The sequence below is a fragment of the Melanerpes formicivorus genome, unplaced genomic scaffold, assembly GCF_026170545.1.
Source record: "Melanerpes formicivorus ecotype bairdi unplaced genomic scaffold, bMelFor1.0.p_v2 SCAF_21, whole genome shotgun sequence".
Classification (NCBI taxonomy): domain Eukaryota; kingdom Metazoa; phylum Chordata; class Aves; order Piciformes; family Picidae; genus Melanerpes; species Melanerpes formicivorus.
This window is the reverse complement of record NW_027142373.1, coordinates 158,044-175,947: the sequence shown is the minus strand read 5'-3', so window position 1 is coordinate 175,947 and position 17,904 is coordinate 158,044. Positions and strand designations below refer to the sequence as shown.

The 17,904-nt window shown below is 56.2% G+C and overlaps 1 protein-coding gene across 1 annotated transcript; it reads left to right on the top strand.

Moving 5' to 3' along the window:
- Nucleotides 1-2,954: 2,954 nt before the first annotated feature.
- LOC137447822 (PHD finger protein 7-like) lies at nt 2,955-5,668 on the top strand. Its single transcript, XM_068151738.1, has 9 exons — nt 2,955-2,979; nt 3,102-3,193; nt 3,290-3,388; nt 3,724-3,848; nt 4,091-4,253; nt 4,340-4,446; nt 4,661-4,774; nt 4,927-5,045; nt 5,211-5,668. The coding sequence occupies exons 1-9, from the start codon at nt 2,955-2,957 to the stop codon at nt 5,666-5,668; spliced, it is 1,302 nt and encodes a 433-aa protein (XP_068007839.1).
- Nucleotides 5,669-17,904: the final 12,236 nt, after the last annotated feature.

The following is a 17,904-nucleotide window of genomic DNA, read 5'->3' as shown; positions in this document are numbered from 1 at the left end:
AGCAACTTGATCTATTGGGAGGTGTCCCTGCCCACAGCAGGGGGTTGGAACTGGCTGATCCTTGAGGTCCCCTCCAGCCCCAACAATTCTATGATTCCAAAACAATTTTGCAGTTTAGGCTGGAAGAAATTGTTCACAGAAAGAGAGATTGGCCATTGGGGTGTGCTGCCCAGGGAGGTGGTGGAGTCACCATCACTGGAGGTGTTTAAGAAGAGACTGGATGGGGTGCTTGGTGCCATGGTCTCGTTGATTTGTTAGGGTTGGGTGATAGGTTGGACTTGATGATCTTAAAGGTCTTTCCCAACCTGGTTAATTCTGTGATTCTGTGATTGATCAATGTTAACTGCAAAGGAACCTTCAGGATCTGGCTACGACCATGAGGTGCTGGATGCTGGGCTCAGAGCATGATCCTTGCTCCTGAAAGCAGCACTCACAATGCCCAAGGCAAGCGAGGACACAGAAGGGACCATGAAGAGCAGCAGTGGAAATGATCTTAGCAGAGCTCCAAAGCCCTGAGAATCATAGAATCATTGAGTTGTCAGGGGGAAAAGGGACCTCAAGGATCATCCAGTTCCAAGCCCCTGCCATGGGCAGGGACACCTCCCATCAGGCCAGGTTTCACAAGGTCTCATCCAGCCTGGTCTTCACCATCTCCAAGTAGGAGGCAGCCACAGCCTCCCTGGGCAACCTGTGCCAGTGTCTCCCCACCCTCACTCTCAACAATTTCTTCCTCATCTCCAGTCTCAATCTCCTCTCTCCCAGCTCAAAGCCATTGTGCCTCATCCTGGCACTCCCAGCCCTTGTCACAAGTCCCTCCCCAGCTCTCCTGCAGCCCTTCAGGCACTGGAAGGCTGCTCTGAGGTCTCCCTGGAGCCTTTTCTTCTCCAGGCTGAAGAGCCCCAACTCCCTCAGCCTGTCCCCACACATGAATTAGACACAGGACTCCTATTTCATTTGGATTTCTTTATTTTTACTCACACATTTCAATTTCTAAGCAATGCACTGCCCTGGGCAGCCTGCTGCAGGGCTTGAGAGCCCCAGGCCCATCGCTGCAGCCTGTTCAGCCTCCTCTGCAGCCCCTTCCTGCCCTCACACAGCTCCACATCCCTGCCCATGGCCTCTAAAGCTGCCCCACAGCCACTTGCAGATCTCTGCCCCTAGCATGAGGCTGGCACCGACTCAGAAGCAGTTTATTGCCATAGGCAATGGCTGTCCCTACCCAGGACACATGCAGGAAGGGATGCTGTTGCAATGGTGCCAACAGTGACCTGTGGGGCTGCAGAATGCTGGGCTCAGGTCCTTGGTCTGTTGCACCTGGTGAGGTGAGCAGAGGGCAGGGGAGGGACAGGGGCTGGCAAGAGGCTGCTGAGGGAGGACTGGACCTCATAGCTCAGGGCCTGTGCTGCAGGCCCAGCTGTGTCCTGCTGCTCCCTCTGATGGACTGACACCAAGGAGGCTGACAGCAGCCTATGGGCTGAAGTATCTTGGCAGTAGAAGAGACAGGGAACACCTCTCAGTGCCAGGAAGCCAGCAGCAGGGCAGTCCCTGTGAGCCAGAGGGTCACCACCCCAGCATGTGCTTGTCCTTAAAGAGGCATCTGGCTGCTCGTGCTGGAAAGCTGAACTGCTCTGTCCTCACCCCCACACAGGAAAGCTCTTACACCAGAGGCATTGAGCACAGCTCACAGTCATGCAATGGCTTAGGTAGGAAGGGACCTCAGGGATTGTCTACTCCAACCCCTCCTGTCATGGGCAGGGACACCTTTCAGCTAGACTTGGTTGCCCAGGGTCTCATCCAACTGCACAACCCATTCCAGGGTCTCACCAGCCTCCTACTGAAGAGCTTCCTCACCCCCAGTCTAGCCCTGCTCTGCCTCAGCTTCAAACCATTCCCCCTTGGCCTGACTCCAGACACCCTCAAGAAAACTCCCTCTGAAGCAGTCCTGCAGAATCCCTTCAGGTATTCCAAGGCTGCGCTAAGGTTTCCCTGGAGTCTCCTCCTCTCCAGGCTGAACACCCCCAGGGTGTTCAGGGTCAGAGGATGTGGATCTCGGCGACAGAGACTAAGATCGAGAGCTCTGCTGGACAGCGCAGTGCTGCTGTCGCTTGGATCCGCATCCTCAGGAGGCTGGTTGCTTTTCTTCCCAGCTCACAAGACAGGAAGGGGCCAGGGATGTGCCAGGACAGGGGCTGCCGCTGAACTCCTCACCCTCCACTTGTCATGAGGCTGGCTTCAGCTACAGGGGGAGTGGGAAACAGGGCAGGGGGGAGGCAAGGGACTCCCTGCAGCTGCCCCATTTCTCCATCAGACCACCTGCACAGGAGACTGCTGAGGCAGTTGAAAGCCTCATGACAAGGCCATGCAGGCTGTGCCCTTCACCCTCCCGCTTCTCTTTGCAGCTGCCAATGGCAGCTCTGAGACGGCTGCCCCCAGCAGTGCCAGCCAGGCAGGGCTGGGAAGTTTCCATGTTTCCCTGGCACCTGAGCTCAGCAGGTGGAATTGCTCCTCTTTCTTGCATTTATGGAAGACAGAAGCAGCAGCCCCAGCTCTGGCGAGCAGGGGGCTCCTGGGCCACCTCAGGGCTGCTGGGCAACAGTGTGGGGGGCAGGGGTGGGGTGTGTCCAACAGAGTGCTGATGGCACAATGGCCACAGTGACCTGTGGAGATGACCTATAAAAGGGAGCACTGCGCTCAGGTCCTTGGTCAGTTGCACCTGGTGAGGTGAGCAAAGGGCAGGGGAGGGACAGGACTGGCAGGGGGCTGCTGAGGGAGGACTGGACCCCAGACCTCAGAGCTCAGGGCCTGTGCTGCAAGCCCAGCTGTGTCCTGCTGCTCCCTCAGCCCTGTGCTGCTTCTCCCTCAGAGTCAGCAGAGGAGCATTTGGAGGAGCAGCCTCAGCACTGCAGTGTCAGGGACACTCCAAAGGCTCAGCAGCGACAAGTGCCACGAACGAGATGGCCACCGACCCAAGGCAGCAAGGTGAGAGCAAAGCTTCCTTCACACAGCCGGGCACAGGGCTGCTTGGGCACAACCCCTCTGGGAGGCTTCCCCTGGCCCCACAGAAGTACTCATCCTGCTGCCATTCACTCTGTCCCCTGCAGCCTGCCAGCTGTGCCTCCAGGCAGAGCTGGACCGTGACCTCTATGGACGGAAGAGACAGCAGGATGGGCTGTGTGTCCATGACTACTGCCTGGTGAGTGCCTCAGGGGCTCCCTCCTGCCCTCCCACAGCCTGGCCCTGCCACACTCTCCTCAGCAGCTCCTTCTCTGCTCTCTCTTCTCTCCTACAGTACTTTGCCAGTGACCTTTATGCCGTTGCTAGCGTACCAGGTTGGGCGGGCTACTGCGTCTCTCATGTTCAAAGAGTAATCAACAATGCAGCACAGAAGGTGAGGACCTGGCAAAACCAGGGAGATTGGTGCCAGGAGAGGTTTCACAGTATCACAGTATCACAGTAGAGTAGAGGTTGGAAGGGTCGAAGCCCTGATTGAGTCCAACCCCAAGGACTGCAGGAGCTCAGACAAGACCCCACGAAAGCAAGCCCAGCCCTTCCCAGCAGCTCTGGGGCAAAAGGCTTGCTGCCAGCAGCTCCACAGAGGCTCATGTGCCAGGCGGAGCTGGGGCTGTCCACAGCAGCGGGTATCTACCACACCCTGCCAAGGGGCAAGGGGCTGGCTGGGAGGTGCTGAGCAGATGCTGATGAAGGCTGCTGTGCTCTTTCCAGATCTGCTGTGTCTGTGGCAGAAGTGGAGCTACCATCAACTGCTGGGAGTCGAGCTGTGGGCGAAGCTTCCATTTGCCCTGCGCCCTGCGGGGTGAATGCATCACTCAGTACTTCGACTACTTCAGGTAAGCGCTGATGGCCCTGCCCAGGGAGGCTCCTCACCTTCACTCCCCTTCCTGCCAGCTTCTGGCAAACCAGAAAGGAGCCTGCTGGGCCTCTGCCCAAGGTCAGGCACAGGCACAGGCACAGGCACAGGCAGAGCTGGCCGAGCCCTGGGGCTCCTTCACACCTCCTCTGCCATCCTCCTCAGCAGCAGGGAAGGAGCCAGCACCACACACCTTGCCCACCCCTTTGCTCTTCCCCACAGGGGCTTCTGCTCACGGCACCTCCCACAGCAGGCGGTGGACAGGGACCCAGAGCCCCACACCGACTGCCTGCTCTGCTTAGAGCCTGTGGATGACAGCAAGTCCTACACCACCATGGGATGCCCAGCGTGCCAGCACGCCTGGTTCCACAGGCGTTGCATCCAGGTACGAGCTGCCCCCTCAGCCCATGGGCACGGCAGGGTCTCGGCAGCACCAGGGCCTCCCTCACGCTCCTCCTGTTCCTCCTGCAGGGCCATGCGCTGCGTGCTGGCATTTCAGCTTTCCAGTGCCTGCTCTGCAGGGACAAAGAGCTGTTCCAACGGGAAATGCTCAGGATGGGCATCCGCATCCCCAGGAGGTTGGTTGCTTTTCATCACAGCTCACAAGAAAGGAGGGTGCCAGGGCTGTGCCAGGCCAGGGGCTACCCATGCACTCCTCAGCCTCCACTGTCTCATGAGGCTGGCTTCAGCTACAGGGGGAGTGGGAAACGGGGCAGGGGGGAGGCAAGGGACACCCTGCACCTGCCCCATGCTGGGCCAGCAAGCACTCAGCAACTTTCCTTTCTCCATCAGACCACCTGCATGGGAGACTGCTGAGGCAGTCGAAGGCCTCATGGCAAGGCACAGCCGCTGCGATGCCAGCCAGTGTCTGTGCCCAGCCGGCAGGGAACGGGCAGAGGTTGAAGGGTAAGTCCCCAACACTGCATCTCAGGCCCCTGCACAAGGGCTGTGTCTGGCCTAGGGCTCAAAGCAGAAGCTCCAAGGTCCAGAGCCCTGCTGGACACTGCCCTGCTGCTGTCACTTTGTGCTCCCAGCCAGCAACCCCTTTGCTTCCCCAGGCCTTGGCAGCTGCTTCTGTGCAGCTCCTGTGCTGCTGAAGGAACCCACAGGAGCTGCTCCAGCCTGCGGGACGATGCAGCTAGCTGGGAGTGCCAAGGCTGTGCTGGCCCCAGCACTGGTAAGAAACAGAGCCCTGGGGTGCCCCTGCGCTGCTGTCCTGGCACTGAGTGCCCAGGCTGGCTTGGCAGAGCCCCTCTGCTCCAGCAGGGCCCTGGCACTGCTCTGGCCTGGCCTGCCGCAGCCATGCAGGCTGTGCTCTTCACTCTCCTGCTTCTCTTTGCAGCTTCCAGCGCCAGCTGTGAGACTGCTGCCCCCAGCAGTGCCAGCCAGGCCGGATCGGGGCCTCTGCAGAGCTCCGCAGGGCCCGAGGGCAGCAGCCGCTGTGCCGCCCCTGGGCCCATGTGGGTGCGAGTCTGCTCCCGCCTGCAGCGCCGCGCCCAGTGCCAGCCCTACAGCCGGCCCTGGAGATGCCAGCAGGGCAGCCGAGCCACAGCCCCCATGGCAGGGAGCAGCCCCCGCAGCCAGGCAGCGTCGGCACTGCCCCGCAGCTCGCTGCCCCCCCAGGCCGGCAGCCCCCGCACCGCCAGCCGGCTGCCAGCCGCAGCTGCCTCCAGCTCCCCAGCAGCTGCCAGCTGCAGCTGCCCCAGCTCTGCCAGGCCCGTGCGGCGCACACACCGCTCCAGCTTGCGCCGTCACACCACGAATCCTTACAGCCGGCCCGGACAGCGCCCAGGCACCTGAGCTGTGCTGGCCCCCGTTCCCCTTGTCCTGGAAGAGGCCTTAGCAAGCCAGGTAAATCTATCCGGCCACTGCCCTTTCTCCTCCCTCCCTGCTGCAGGGTCCAGGTTTGAGGTCGAGAAGCCAACAGGCAGGGACCCTTGAGGCTGCCAGGGGGTGGTGGAAGCCAGACCCCGAGCCTCACGTTTCAGAGAGGCAACTGCACGTGTCAGAGGCTGTTCGAGGTGTGTGCAGTCTGCTGCCAGGCAGCATTTTGACCTGGTTGGCTGGATTTGAGTAGGTGATCTGCCATTGGGCCGTTCGGATTTCAACAAGGGCATTTATAGAGGATGAGTTGAGAGCCCAGCCCCTGCTCGTCCATGGGATTCCAGAGGGGTACAAGCACCTACTTTGTGCTCCTGTCTTCAGGGTATTTAGCCTCTTTTGTTCGAGCAGCATCGTGTTTGAGTCACAGATCTCTGCCACAGCAGAGTGCTCTCTCCTCTCTCTCTCACTTCCTCTAATTTTGCATGATTCCTGCCTTTTGCATTACAAATTGCAACTCAGAGTATCCCCTCATCCAGCAAAGGTTTTGGTGACCAACAGCTCAGCGGGTCCTGAGTAACTCACTGTCCTGAAGGGACAAAAGCCTCAAAAATGCCCTGAACCAGACACTGAGGCAGGAGCCAGGAGGTCTGTTTTTCCAGGAGATTGCCCACGTTGCCCAGGCTTGTCTGCTCCAGACGAGGAGGGAAATAGTAGAGTGACTCTGAAGATGCTCTGCCTATGGCCACTTAGCTCTGGATACTAGAAGGAAAGAACAGAAAGTTGTTGGGTGGCAGGGAGGACAATTTATTAGTGAAGTGCTGCTGCCTATAATGTTGATCAGAAGCGGGAGGAAGTGGAGAAAGAAAAGAGACAGAAAAAGAAGCAGAGGAAGAATGAAATGCAAGCAGGAGCGAGGGCAGAAGCTGCTGTACAGGCAGCTGAGCTGGCTCGATGAGGAAAGAATGAGGTGCTTGGAGGAGGCTGCAGTTATATCAAGGCAGTGATAGAGGATGTGGATCTTAGCTACAGAGACTAAGATCTCCATGGAGCTCTGCTGGACAGCGCAGTGCTGCTGTCATTTGGATCCACACCCCCAGGAGGTCGGTTGCTTTTCTTCACAGCTCACAAGAAAGGAGAGTGCCAGGGCTGTGCCAGGCCGGGGGCTACCCATGCACTCCTCAGCCTCCACTGTCTCATGAGGCTGGCTTCAGCTACAGGGGGAGTGGGAAACGGGGCAGGGGGGAGGCAAGGGACACCCTGCACCTGCCCCATGCTGGGCCAGCAAGCACTCAGCAACTTTCCTTTCTCCATCAGACCACCTGCATGGGAGACTGCTGAGGCAGTCGAAGGCCTCATGGCAAGGCACAGCCGCTGCGATGCCAGCCAGTGTCTGTGCCCAGCCGGCAGGGAACGGGCAGAGGTAGAAGGGTAAGTCTGCAACACTGCACCTCAGGCCCCTGCACAAGGGCTGTGTCTGGCCTAGGGCTCAAAGCAGAAGCTCCAAGGTCCAGAGCCCTGCTGGACACTGCCCTGCTGCTGTCACTTTGTGCTCCCAGCCAGCAACCCCTTTGCTTCCCCAGGCCTTGGCAGCTGCTTCTGTGCAGCTCCTGTGCTGCTGAAGGAACCCACAGGAGCTGCTCCAGCCTGAAGGACGATGCAGCTAGCTGGGAGTGCCAAGGCTGTGCTGGCCCCAGCACTGGTAAGAAAAAGAGCCCTGGGGTGCCCCTGCGCTGCTGTCCTGGCACTGAGTGCCCAGGCTGGCTTGGCAGAGCCCCTCTGCTCCAGCAGGGCCCTGGCACTGCTCTGGCCTGGCCTGCCACAGCCATGCAGGCTGTGCTCTTCACTCTCCTGCTTCTCTTTGCAGCTTCCAGCGCCAGCTGTGAGACTGCTGCCCCCAGCAGTGCCAGCCAGGCCGGATCGGGGCCTCTGCAGAGCTCCGCAGGGCCCGAGGGCAGCAGCCGCTGTGCCGCCCCTGGGCCCATGTGGGTGCGAGTCGGCTCCCGCCTGCAGCGCCGCGCCCAGTGCCAGCCCTACAGCCGGCCCTGGAGATAGAATAGAATAGAATGGAATGGAATGGAATGGAATGGAATAGAATAGAATAGAATAGAATAAACCAGATTGGAAGAGACCTTCAAGATCATCACATCCAACCTATCATCCAACACCACCTAATCAACTAACCCATGTAACCAAGCATCCTGTCAAGTCTCCTCCTGAACACCTCCAGTGATGGCGATTCCACCACCTCCCCGGGCAGTCCATTCCAAGATGGCACCAGGGCAGCTGAGCCACAGCCCTCATGGAAGGGAGCAGCCCCGGAGCCAGGCAGCCCTGTGCTGCTTCTCCCTCAGAGTCAGCAGAGGAGCATTTGGAGGAGCAGCCTCAGCACTGCAGTGTCAGGGACACTCCAAAGGCTCAGCAGCGACAAGTGCCACGAACGAGATGGCCACCAACCCAAGGCAGCAAGGTGAGAGCAAAGCTTCCTTCACACAGCCGGGCACAGGGCTGCTTGGGCACAACCCCTCTGGGAGGCTTCCCCTGGCCCCACAGAAGTACTCATCCTGCTGCCATTCACTCTGTCCCCTGCAGCCTGCCAGCTGTGCCTCCAGGCAGAGCTGGACCGTGACCTCTATGGACGGAAGAGACAGCAGGATGGGCTGTGTGTCCATGACTACTGCCTGGTGAGTGCCTCAGGGGCTCCCTCCTGCCCTCCCACAGCCTGGCCCTGCCACACTCTCCTCAGCAGCTCCTTCTCTGCTCTCTCTTCTCTCCTACAGTACTTTGCCAGTGACCTTTATGCCATTGCTAGCGTACCAGGTTGGGCAGGCTACTGCGTCTCTCATGTTCAAAGAGTAATCAACAATGCAGCACAGAAGGTGAGGACCTGGCAAAACCAGGGAGACTGGTGCCAGGAGAGGTTTCACAGTATCACAGTATCACAGTAGAGTAGAGGTTGGAAGGGTCGAAGCCCTGATTGAGTCCAACCCCAAGGACTGCAGGAGCTCAGACAAGACCCCACGAAAGCAAGCCCAGCCCTTCCCAGCAGCTCTGGGGCAAAAGGCTTGCTGCCAGCAGCTCCACAGAGGCTCATGTGCCAGGCGGAGCTGGGGCTGTCCACAGCAGTGGGTATCTACCACACCCTGCCAAGGGGCAAGGGGCTGGCTGGGAGGTGCTGAGCAGATGCTGATGAAGGCTGCTGTGCTCTTTCCAGATCTGCTGTGTCTGTGGCAGAAGTGGAGCTACCATCAACTGCTGGGAGTCACAGTATCACAGTATCACAGTATCACAGTATCACTTAGGTTGGAGAGGACCACGAGGATCATCGAGTCCAACCTATCAACACAGACCCCATGACTAGACCATGGCACCAAGTGCCACGTCCAATCTCCTCTTGAATGCCTCCAGGGTCGATGACTCAACCACCTCCCTGGGCAGCCCGTTCCAATGACTAATGACTCGCTCTGTGAAGAACTTCCTCCTCACCTCGAGTCTAAACCTCCCCTGGTGCAGCTTCAGACTGTGTCCCCTTGTTCTGGTGCTGGTTGCCTGGGAGAAGAGGCCAACCCCTTCCTGGCTACAACCACCTTTCAGGGCAATGAGGTCACCCCTGAGCCTCCTCTTCTCCAGGCTAAACAATCCCAGCTCCCTCAGCCTCTCCTCATTGGGCGAAGCTTCCATCTGCCCTGCGCCCTGCATGGTGAATGCATCACTCAGTACCCCTGCATGGCAGCTCTGGAGCCCTGGAGGCCACTGGGCACATTCCTCCCTGATCTGGACTGCTGTTTGCAAGCAGTTTTCTCCAGCCAGCACAGCTGTGGACTTTAGCCTTTCCCCTCACTTTCCTGTTGGCTTCCTTCTCTCTAGCAGCACCACAGAATCACAAAATCAACCAGGCTGGAAGGGACCTCCAAGATCATCAGGTCCAATCTATTACCCAACACTCTCTAATCAACTAAACCATGGCACCAAGTGCCTCATTCACCACCTCCCTGGGCAGCACATCCCAATGGCTCAACTCTCTTTCTGTGAAGAATTTCTTCCAGCCTAAACTGCAAAGTTGTTTTAGAATTGTTGGGGTTGGAAGGGACCTCAAGTTCCCGTTCCAGCCCCCCTGCCATGGCCAAGGACACCTCACTCTACAGCAGGTTGCTCACAGCCACAGCCAGTCTGGCCTTAAAACCTCCAGGCATGATGCTTCCACCACCTCCCTGGGCAACCTGTGCCAGGATCTCACCACCCTCATGGGGAAGAACTTCCTGACATCCAATCTGAATCTCCCCATTTCTAGTTTTGCTCCATTTCCCCCCAGTCCTATCACTCCCTGACACCTGTAGTAGTTTGGGCTGGGTGCCCTCTGCTACAGGGGGGTTTCCTGTGTCCAGAAGTGCAGCCCAGTGGGTGGACACAGGAAATTAGATATTTCCTACCATGAACCCCTGCACCACTATAAAATCCATGGCAGGGTCTGGCACTTCTTTCCTTCCTCTCTGCCGCCTGCTCACTGGGGGAGATGTCTCCCAGCCATGGGTCTGGCTAGGCCCAAGGCCACAGGGGGTATGGGCAGTCTCAGATCTGGCCAGCTGAGACTAGCCTAGCAGTGGGGGGTGGGGAGAAGGAGGAGCCCTGGGGGTCTTGGGGGCACCCTCAGGTGGGGATGGGATGTTTCTGGGTCTGTTTTGGGGTTTCCCTTGTCACTGTGCTTCTGGTTTTCTGTACACACTCACTGCTTTCTATTTAAACTTTCCATCACTTTTGTCATCTGTTTATCTGAGTCGTTATTCCTGCCCGTGGTGGGGAGGGGGTCTGCCCCAACCCATTGCAACACCCCAAAAGTCCCTCACCTGCCCCATTTTCCCCCTTTTTCCCCTCAAATCCCACAGCACCTGGGCTCTGTTTGAGTCACCTCCCACCCCAGCTGTGGCCACTTGGCCCTCCCCACCCACTGCCCTATTTAATCCCCCCCAGGAAGGGCAGGAGCCCTAAGCTGAGCCCATCTGGGCTGAGGATCCTCCTCTGATCTCTGGTGAGTGCCCTTGGTGCACACTGGGTGATGGTGGTGGTGACAACAAAGGCCGGGGGGCCTGGTGGCCCCCCGGTTGTTAGGGCAATACTTGATGACTGCTCCAATATCCTCTCTGGGTGCTGGCTATGTCTCCTCACTGGGGCTGAGCTCTTCTGGGTGGTGTTTTTGCTTCTGAGGGTCTTGCCCCTGGCTCTGGGATGGTGCAGAAATGGTGGTGTTGGAGCAGGAGCCTCACACCCAACCCCTCAATGTCCTTCTTGGAGTGAGAGGCTCCAGCCTGAGCCCAGTCTTTTCAAAGTGTTACAGAACTCATCTTGAAGACTTCAGACAAGTATTTGCTATTTTAATCAAGAAGAGGATGGAAGCTGAAGGGATACAGCCAGTCTGAGATCAGCATTGTGTCCTGGGGAGGAACCCGTACAGCTTTCAGAACGTGAAGTTGTGCCTTCCAGATACAGCAGTGCTCTCTGAAGTGATTGCTCTGCCTTTGGACTTGTGATCTGCTCAAGACAGCACAGATGGGTCCCTGAAGTGGCCTTCTGGGAAGGATTCTCATGGAAGGCTCTTTCAGAAATGAACCTGGCCTGAGGTGGGAAGGAAGGGCTGCCCCTGGTTGAAGAGCAAGGAGTAAACCTACTCACAGATAGAACTCATTCATGATGGGATGTTACTGGTAGGATTCTGCAAGCACGTTTACAGGGGCAGCATGAGAACAAATGTTTTACAAGTGCAAAGGGATCTCATTTGTGCCAGGAGAGGGTTAGGTTGGAGACTAGGAAAAAAACTCTTTGCTGCAAGAGTGCTGAGGGATTGGCACAGGCTGCCCAGGGAAGTGTTGGAGTCCCCATCCCTGGAGGTGCTCAGGAAAGGTGTGACCATGGCAGCTGGGGATGTGGGTTAGTGATTGGGTTGATGTTTGGACTGGGTGATCTCAAAAGGCTTTTCCTACCCAAACAATTCTCTGATTCTAAGTGAGGATAAGAGGTAGCCACAGAATATAGAGAGAGCATATATCTAGAGCTGCCTGCTAGAGTGTGTTTTGGCCTCTGTCACTTTGATTTCATCTGTCCCAGGAAGATCCAGCTGTAAACCTTATGAGATCAAAACTAGCATGAGACAGATAAGGCCAGAAACTGGTTTTGTGCCTCCTCAGGCAGAAGCAGGAGGCTGAGCTTGCTGGTCCATACAGCTGGCACATCACCCATGCCGTGCTGGCTGGTGGCAGAGATGCTTTGCAGGTCCCTTTAGCTGCCCTGATGCCATGGAGCTGGGCTCAGCTTTGCTCTTGGCTGTGGGAGCTGCAGACATTTACTGCTCTGTGAAACTTTTCTGCTCCTCACTACCATCTAATCGTTATTTGGAGCTTGCTACAGTGCTTTGCCTCTGTAATACATCAGAGAAATGAGTTCCACTGGCTAATTATGCACTGTACAAAAGCAGGGATGGAATTCTCACCCCGGGGCAGGGTTTCAGATCCATTCCTCACTTGGCTGTCGATTGGTGAAGCGTGCCTGTAGCAATCTCACAACTCATTTCCCCACATGGATTAAAACACCACACTGTGACAGAGGAGAGGGATGACAGAACCCCCCCTCTCCCCCCAGGTCAGACACATGTAAAGGCACAGACCCTCCCCAGCAGAGCTGGGCTCCACACCATCCATCAGACTTTAACTGTCATTTGTCCTTGCAGAAGGCTCATCAGTGTCACTGCCTCTTCATGGTTCCTGCTCTCTGAAGAGAGCTCTGCTAAGCCTTCTTGCTGCCAGCCTTTCTTCCCAGGTGTTTTTAGGACAGGGAAAAGCCATTGGGAGCAGCTGGTTTGGGCTTTCTGAGGCCAGAATACAAAAGTTACCAGGAGGAACATTGGTTGACTGCTAATGAGAATCAATCAGCCAGGCACAGCACCAGTCCTTGCATCACAGTTTGCCCAGGCCTTGCAAAAGAGCGGAGATGGAGATTGGATAGGTCATGCCCAGTGACCAGAGAAGAGCAGGAAGCAGAGACCCCAACACAAGAAGGATGTGGACCTGCTGGAGAAGCTCCAGAGGAGGCCACAGGGCTGGAGAACTGCTATGAAGACAGGCTGGGAGAGTTGGGCCTGTTTAGCCTGGGGAAGAGAAGGCTCCAGGGAGACCCTCGAGCAGCCTTCCAGTATCTGAACGGGGCTACAGATCATCCAGTTCCAACCCCCAGCCCTCTGATCATCTTTGTGGCCTGCTCTGAACCCTCTCCAGCAGCTCCAGGTCCTTTTCCTGCTGGGGGCTGTAGAACTGGAGGCATGCTGCAGGTGGGGTCTGAGCAGAGGGGCAGAATCCCCTCCCTGTGCTGCTGCTCTCCCTGCTCTGGCTGCAGCTCAGCACACAGCTGCCTGCTGGGCTGCCAGTGACCATTGCTGGCTCCTGGGGAGTTTGTCACCAACTGACAGCTCCAAGTCCTTCCCCTCAAGGCTCTCTTGAGCCACTCCACACCCAGCCTGGATTTGTGCTTGGAATTGCCCTGCCCCAGGTGTGGAACAAGGATTGCAGCCAAAGGACTCTCGGCAGCAGCTCTGCAGAAGCTGTGATACTGGCATGAATTCAGCTTGTGTGTGTGTGGAGGTGGAGGCAGGCAGCCCCTGGCTGCAGGAAGGGGTAGGTGACACTGAGCTGATTCCCTCGGTGGCTGCCTTCAAGAAATGTTCACTCTCGAGGGCAGAGCTGCTAGAATGTGGCTTTCACTCAGGCAGTTTCAGAGGGCAGCCTGGCAGTGGTTTGGACTTGGCCTGGAGTCAAGGCAGATGACACATCTCATGTTCTGAAGCACACCAGGCATTACCTCTGCGTTCCTCTTAGTCACACTTCAGGTATCCTTTTCTTTCCTGGAACGCATCCAGCCAGCGACCTGCTCTTTAATTACACAGCAGATGCCATGCACACGCTGTCCACGGGGTAGCCAGGGCAGGTTGGGGCAGGTTACCTGCTAATTATCTTCCCAATTACTGGGTAATTCAAAGCCCAATTGCCGTGTAATTTGCTGCCTGGAGATAGCACGGCCGGCACTCAGCCTGGAGCACCCAGCCTGCTCTTGTCTCTCAGATGGAGCCAGGCACCTCTCAGTCACTTGCCGACACCTAAAGGAGAACACAGCTGACACTCAGCCTTACCCCAGGGACACTCCTGACCAGGAGGCTCCAGCTCATGACTTGCTTGTGGATTCCTCCCAGTGGTAATAATAGGATGATAATAATAATCATAACGTGGCAGCAGTGACTCATGACCTGCAGGAGCCTCACTGAGGGCCCACTGAAGCTAAAGAAACCCTCCTGGCTCTGTTCAGAACTCTCATCAGCCACTTGCCTCAGCAGGAGAGGGGCTTAGCTGGGTTCCAGCCATATGGAATGGAGATGCTATTTCTCCATGGAAAAGTGCTTTGCTTTACCTGGAGCTTCACTTTCACTTTGAAACCTGATCAAAACCAAGCATTGCTCCTTGGTTTCTCCATCCACCCAAAGAGCCCAAGAGCTAATCCCAGGCACACACCAGCTCTGACCCCTCTCTCTTAATTGCATGGTAGGAGGCATCTCCCAGCCTGCACCTCCTGGTCTCTCCCTTGGGTTGCCACTTCAACAGCAACTTCTGACACTCCTTGTGGAGATATGAAAGGAATTCAATTTTATTGCACAGGAGGGAGGGGAATATGAAACACATCCTAATGACAGCATCAACAGGCATTGATCTGAGAGGGAGAGGTTGGCTTGGTCCAGAGTGACATCACCAACCTGAGGAGAGGGAGTGGCAGGAGCAAAGGTTCTCACCTGTGCTGCTCCAGAATGCTTGAGATGTTCATGGAGAGCACAAGCCCAGCTTAGTGTCTGTTCCCACCTGAAGGTGCTGGGGGTGTGATGACCTGGGACCCCCATGGTGAGATTCACCTTAGCATTGCTTGGTGGGATCCTGGTGCACCAGAAGAGACCAAGCTGAAATCCAGCAGGTGTCTCCCTGCAACGTCCCTGGGTGTGGGAGCCTGGCTGCTGTCACATCAGGACAGGCTGATGATGTCCACCTCTGGTGGTGCTCATACTGTCTGAACAGATGATGTTACCTAGCAGCCAGCCATGAGCAGGACCCAGAGCTGGATGCTCAGGGGAAAAAGGCAACACCACAGCCAGATGTGGCTGATGGGCAATCATCTGGAGGCTGTTTCCTCTTGTCCTGACACTGCTGCATGTGAGAAGAGCCCAACCCCCACCTCACTGCAACCTCCTTTCAGGGAGCTGTAATGAGCAGGAAGGTCTCCCCTCAGCCTCTTCTTCTGAAGATTGAACACACCCAGGTCCTTCAGCTGTTGCTCACCAGACCTTTGTTGAAGGCCCTTCACCAGCTTCATTGCTCTTCTTTGGGCATGCTCCAGCCCCTCAAGGTCCTTGGAGTGAGGGGCCCAAAGCTGACCCCAGGTCTGACCAGTGCTGAGCAGAGTGAGGAAATCACATCCCTGGACTGCTGACCATACTATTCCTGATCCAGACCAGGATGCCATTGACCTGCTTGGCCACCTGAGCCCAGTGCTGACTCATGTTCAGGTGGCCATCAACCAGCACCCCCAGGTCCTTCTTGACTGAGCAACTCTGCAGCCACTCTGCACCCAGCCTGGAATGTTTCATGGGGTGGCTGTGGCCCAGAACTCAGAATGTGGTTGGCATGTGTGCTCCTCATCCCCTGGGCCTGGGCTCTGCCACAGACAGCTGCTCACCTTCCATCTGTGGTGCACCTGCCAGTCTCACCCCTCCTTTGGAAACATTTGTTCTGTTTCATTGACTTAGAGCTGAGATGATGGATGGTGAGTGGAGGAAGGAGGACACCCAGCTAACAGCAGCACAGTGTTTTCTGGCTCATGACCCAGCAGGTTTTAATAAGCTGTCAGTCCTGATGACCTTTCCTCACTGCTGTGTGCTAAGCTGTCTGACCCTCACCGGTGCTCCACCTGTCACCATGGAGGATGTCAGAGTCACCACCAGAGCTTTTGTCTGTCATTTGCACTCCAGCTGAGTGAAGCTGACATACTGCTCTTGATTGCCTTGTTTACTTACCTTGAGTTTGCCTTGGAGAAGGGCCAAACCAAATCCTCACAGGGGCCTTTGTTTAAGGAGAGATACTGTGGTGTGATTGGGGCAGTGGATCTGACCTGCTAAGGCTGCCCTTGTCCAAGGAATTGTGTGGATTTACTGCATAGCATCATGGAATCACTATGGCCATCACCACCATGACTGCTGTTCGTGAGGTGCCTGCCCTGTGCTCCTTGGCTGTACCAAGAAGGATGGCCAGAGCCTTGCAGAGCTCCCACACAGGCATGGGAAAGGTGAGTCATGGTCAGCCAGGAGAGCAGAACAGACATCACCCACACATCCTCCTGAGCCATGCAGAGCCTAGATTGAGAGCTGGAAATGCAGGGGCAGCCCAGGGAGGAGCTGCTGAGCAGTGTGCAGGGAGTGGCAGGAGTGAAACTGCCAGGAAACAGTCACAGATGGGTTTGGGTTGGAAAAGCCTTTTCAGCTCATCCAGTCCAACCATTCTCTAACCCTGCCCAGGCTGGGGCCAAGCCATGGCCCTCAGCACCACATCTCTGCCTCTTTGAAACACCTCCAGGGACAGGGATTCAACCACCTCCCTGGGCAGCCTGTGCCAGTGCCCAAAGACCTTTTCAGTGAAGAAGTTACTTCTGATGTCCAGCCCCAACCTCCTCTGTGGCAACCTGGGGCCATTTCTTCTTGTCCTATAACCTTGCTGCAGTGGAGAATGAAGATGTCATCAGCAGACAGGTGTAGAAATGGAGCCAGGAGAAACAGGGAAGTGATGGTGCCCTTGTGCCTGGCTCTGGTGAGGCCACACCTCAAATCCTGGGATCAGTTTTGGGCCCCTCACTGCAAGAAGGACGCTGAGTTGCTGGAGCAGGTCCAGAGAAGGGCAACCAAGCTGGGGAAGGGTCGGGAGGACAGGGCTGGGGAGGAGCAGCTGAGGGAGCTGTGGGTCTTTAGACTGGAGAAGAGAAAGCTGAGGGGAGACCTCATTGCTCTCTACAGCTCCCTGAGAGGAGGCTGCAGTGAACTGGGGATTGGTCTTTTCTCCCTAGTCTTAGGTGATAGGAGTAGAGGAAATGGCCTGAAATTGCGCCAGGAGAGGTTCAGGTTGGAGATGAGGAAAAGTTTCTTTGCTGGAAGAGTGGTCAGAGTTTGGCACAGGCTGCCCAGGGAGGTGGTGGAGTTCCCATCCCTGGAGGTGTTCAAGAAACCTGTGGCCATGGTGGTGTTGGGTTGATGTTGGACTGGATGATCTCAGAGGGCTTCTCCAACCCAGACCATTCTGTGATTCCATGATTCCAGCTGAGGGAGGAACATTGTTGTGCCAATGCACTGCACTCAGCAGGTCCCAGTGGGTGCTGTGCTCTCTTTGGACCTCAGAAAACATTTTTGGAAGAGTCTTTTTTATTGGTGCAGTTAAACCAGGGATGTTGAATTGCCAGATCAGGACTTAAGGCAAGAGACTCCTCCTCACTTGCTTTTTTCCCTCCATTTTTTTGTCCCTATTTTTTCATTTCCTTCTCTAGAAGGAAAACTGCAGCAGAACTTTGCAGCCCTTGGTGCTGCATGAGTGGCCTCCACATCCCAAACTGTTCCTCTGGCAGGGTGGGTTACAGCTCCCTCCCTGCTGCAATGCTGCTCTTGCACAGCCACCTCCTGTTAGTTCCCTCTCTTTACTCTGTCTTATCTTCCTCTCATTTCCTCACTTTCTTGTTATGTTTGCTCAGTGAAGTCATTAAGCCCACTTTGTCTTTTCTCTTTCCCTGTTTAGCCCTAGGAAACAGCTCAGCCTGTTGAGCATTTCGTTTCCCTAAGCCACTCTCTTGCCTGCTATGTGTCTGAGGCCCTGAGACATTTCCACTGCTGGAGAGAAGGAAACCTCTGAGCCAGCTCAGGGCTCTGAAACACAAAGGGGAAGGTTTCTCCTCCTGCAGTGCAGATTAGGCTTTGACCTGCTGGAAAGCAGCTCCATGGAGAAGGAGCTGGGAGCCCTGGTGGACAAAAAGTTCTCCATGGCACAGCAATGTACCCTGGTGGCCAAGGAAGCCAATGGGATCCAGGGGGACATTAAGGAGAGTTAGTGAAGAGAGTCTTGACCAGCAGGACAAGGGAAGTTCTCCTCTCCCTCTACTCA

Excerpts from the sequence above, each read along its gene's own strand:
- LOC137447822 (XM_068151738.1), top strand. The coding sequence starts at position 2,955 with ATGGCCACCGACCCAAGGCAGCAAG. Across the intron at positions 3,849-4,090 it reads CAGTACTTCGACTACTTCAG|GGGCTTCTGCTCACGGCACC; the intron begins GTAAGCGCTGAT and ends TCTTCCCCACAG. Across the intron at positions 4,775-4,926 it reads GAACGGGCAGAGGTTGAAGG|GCCTTGGCAGCTGCTTCTGT; the intron begins GTAAGTCCCCAA and ends TTGCTTCCCCAG.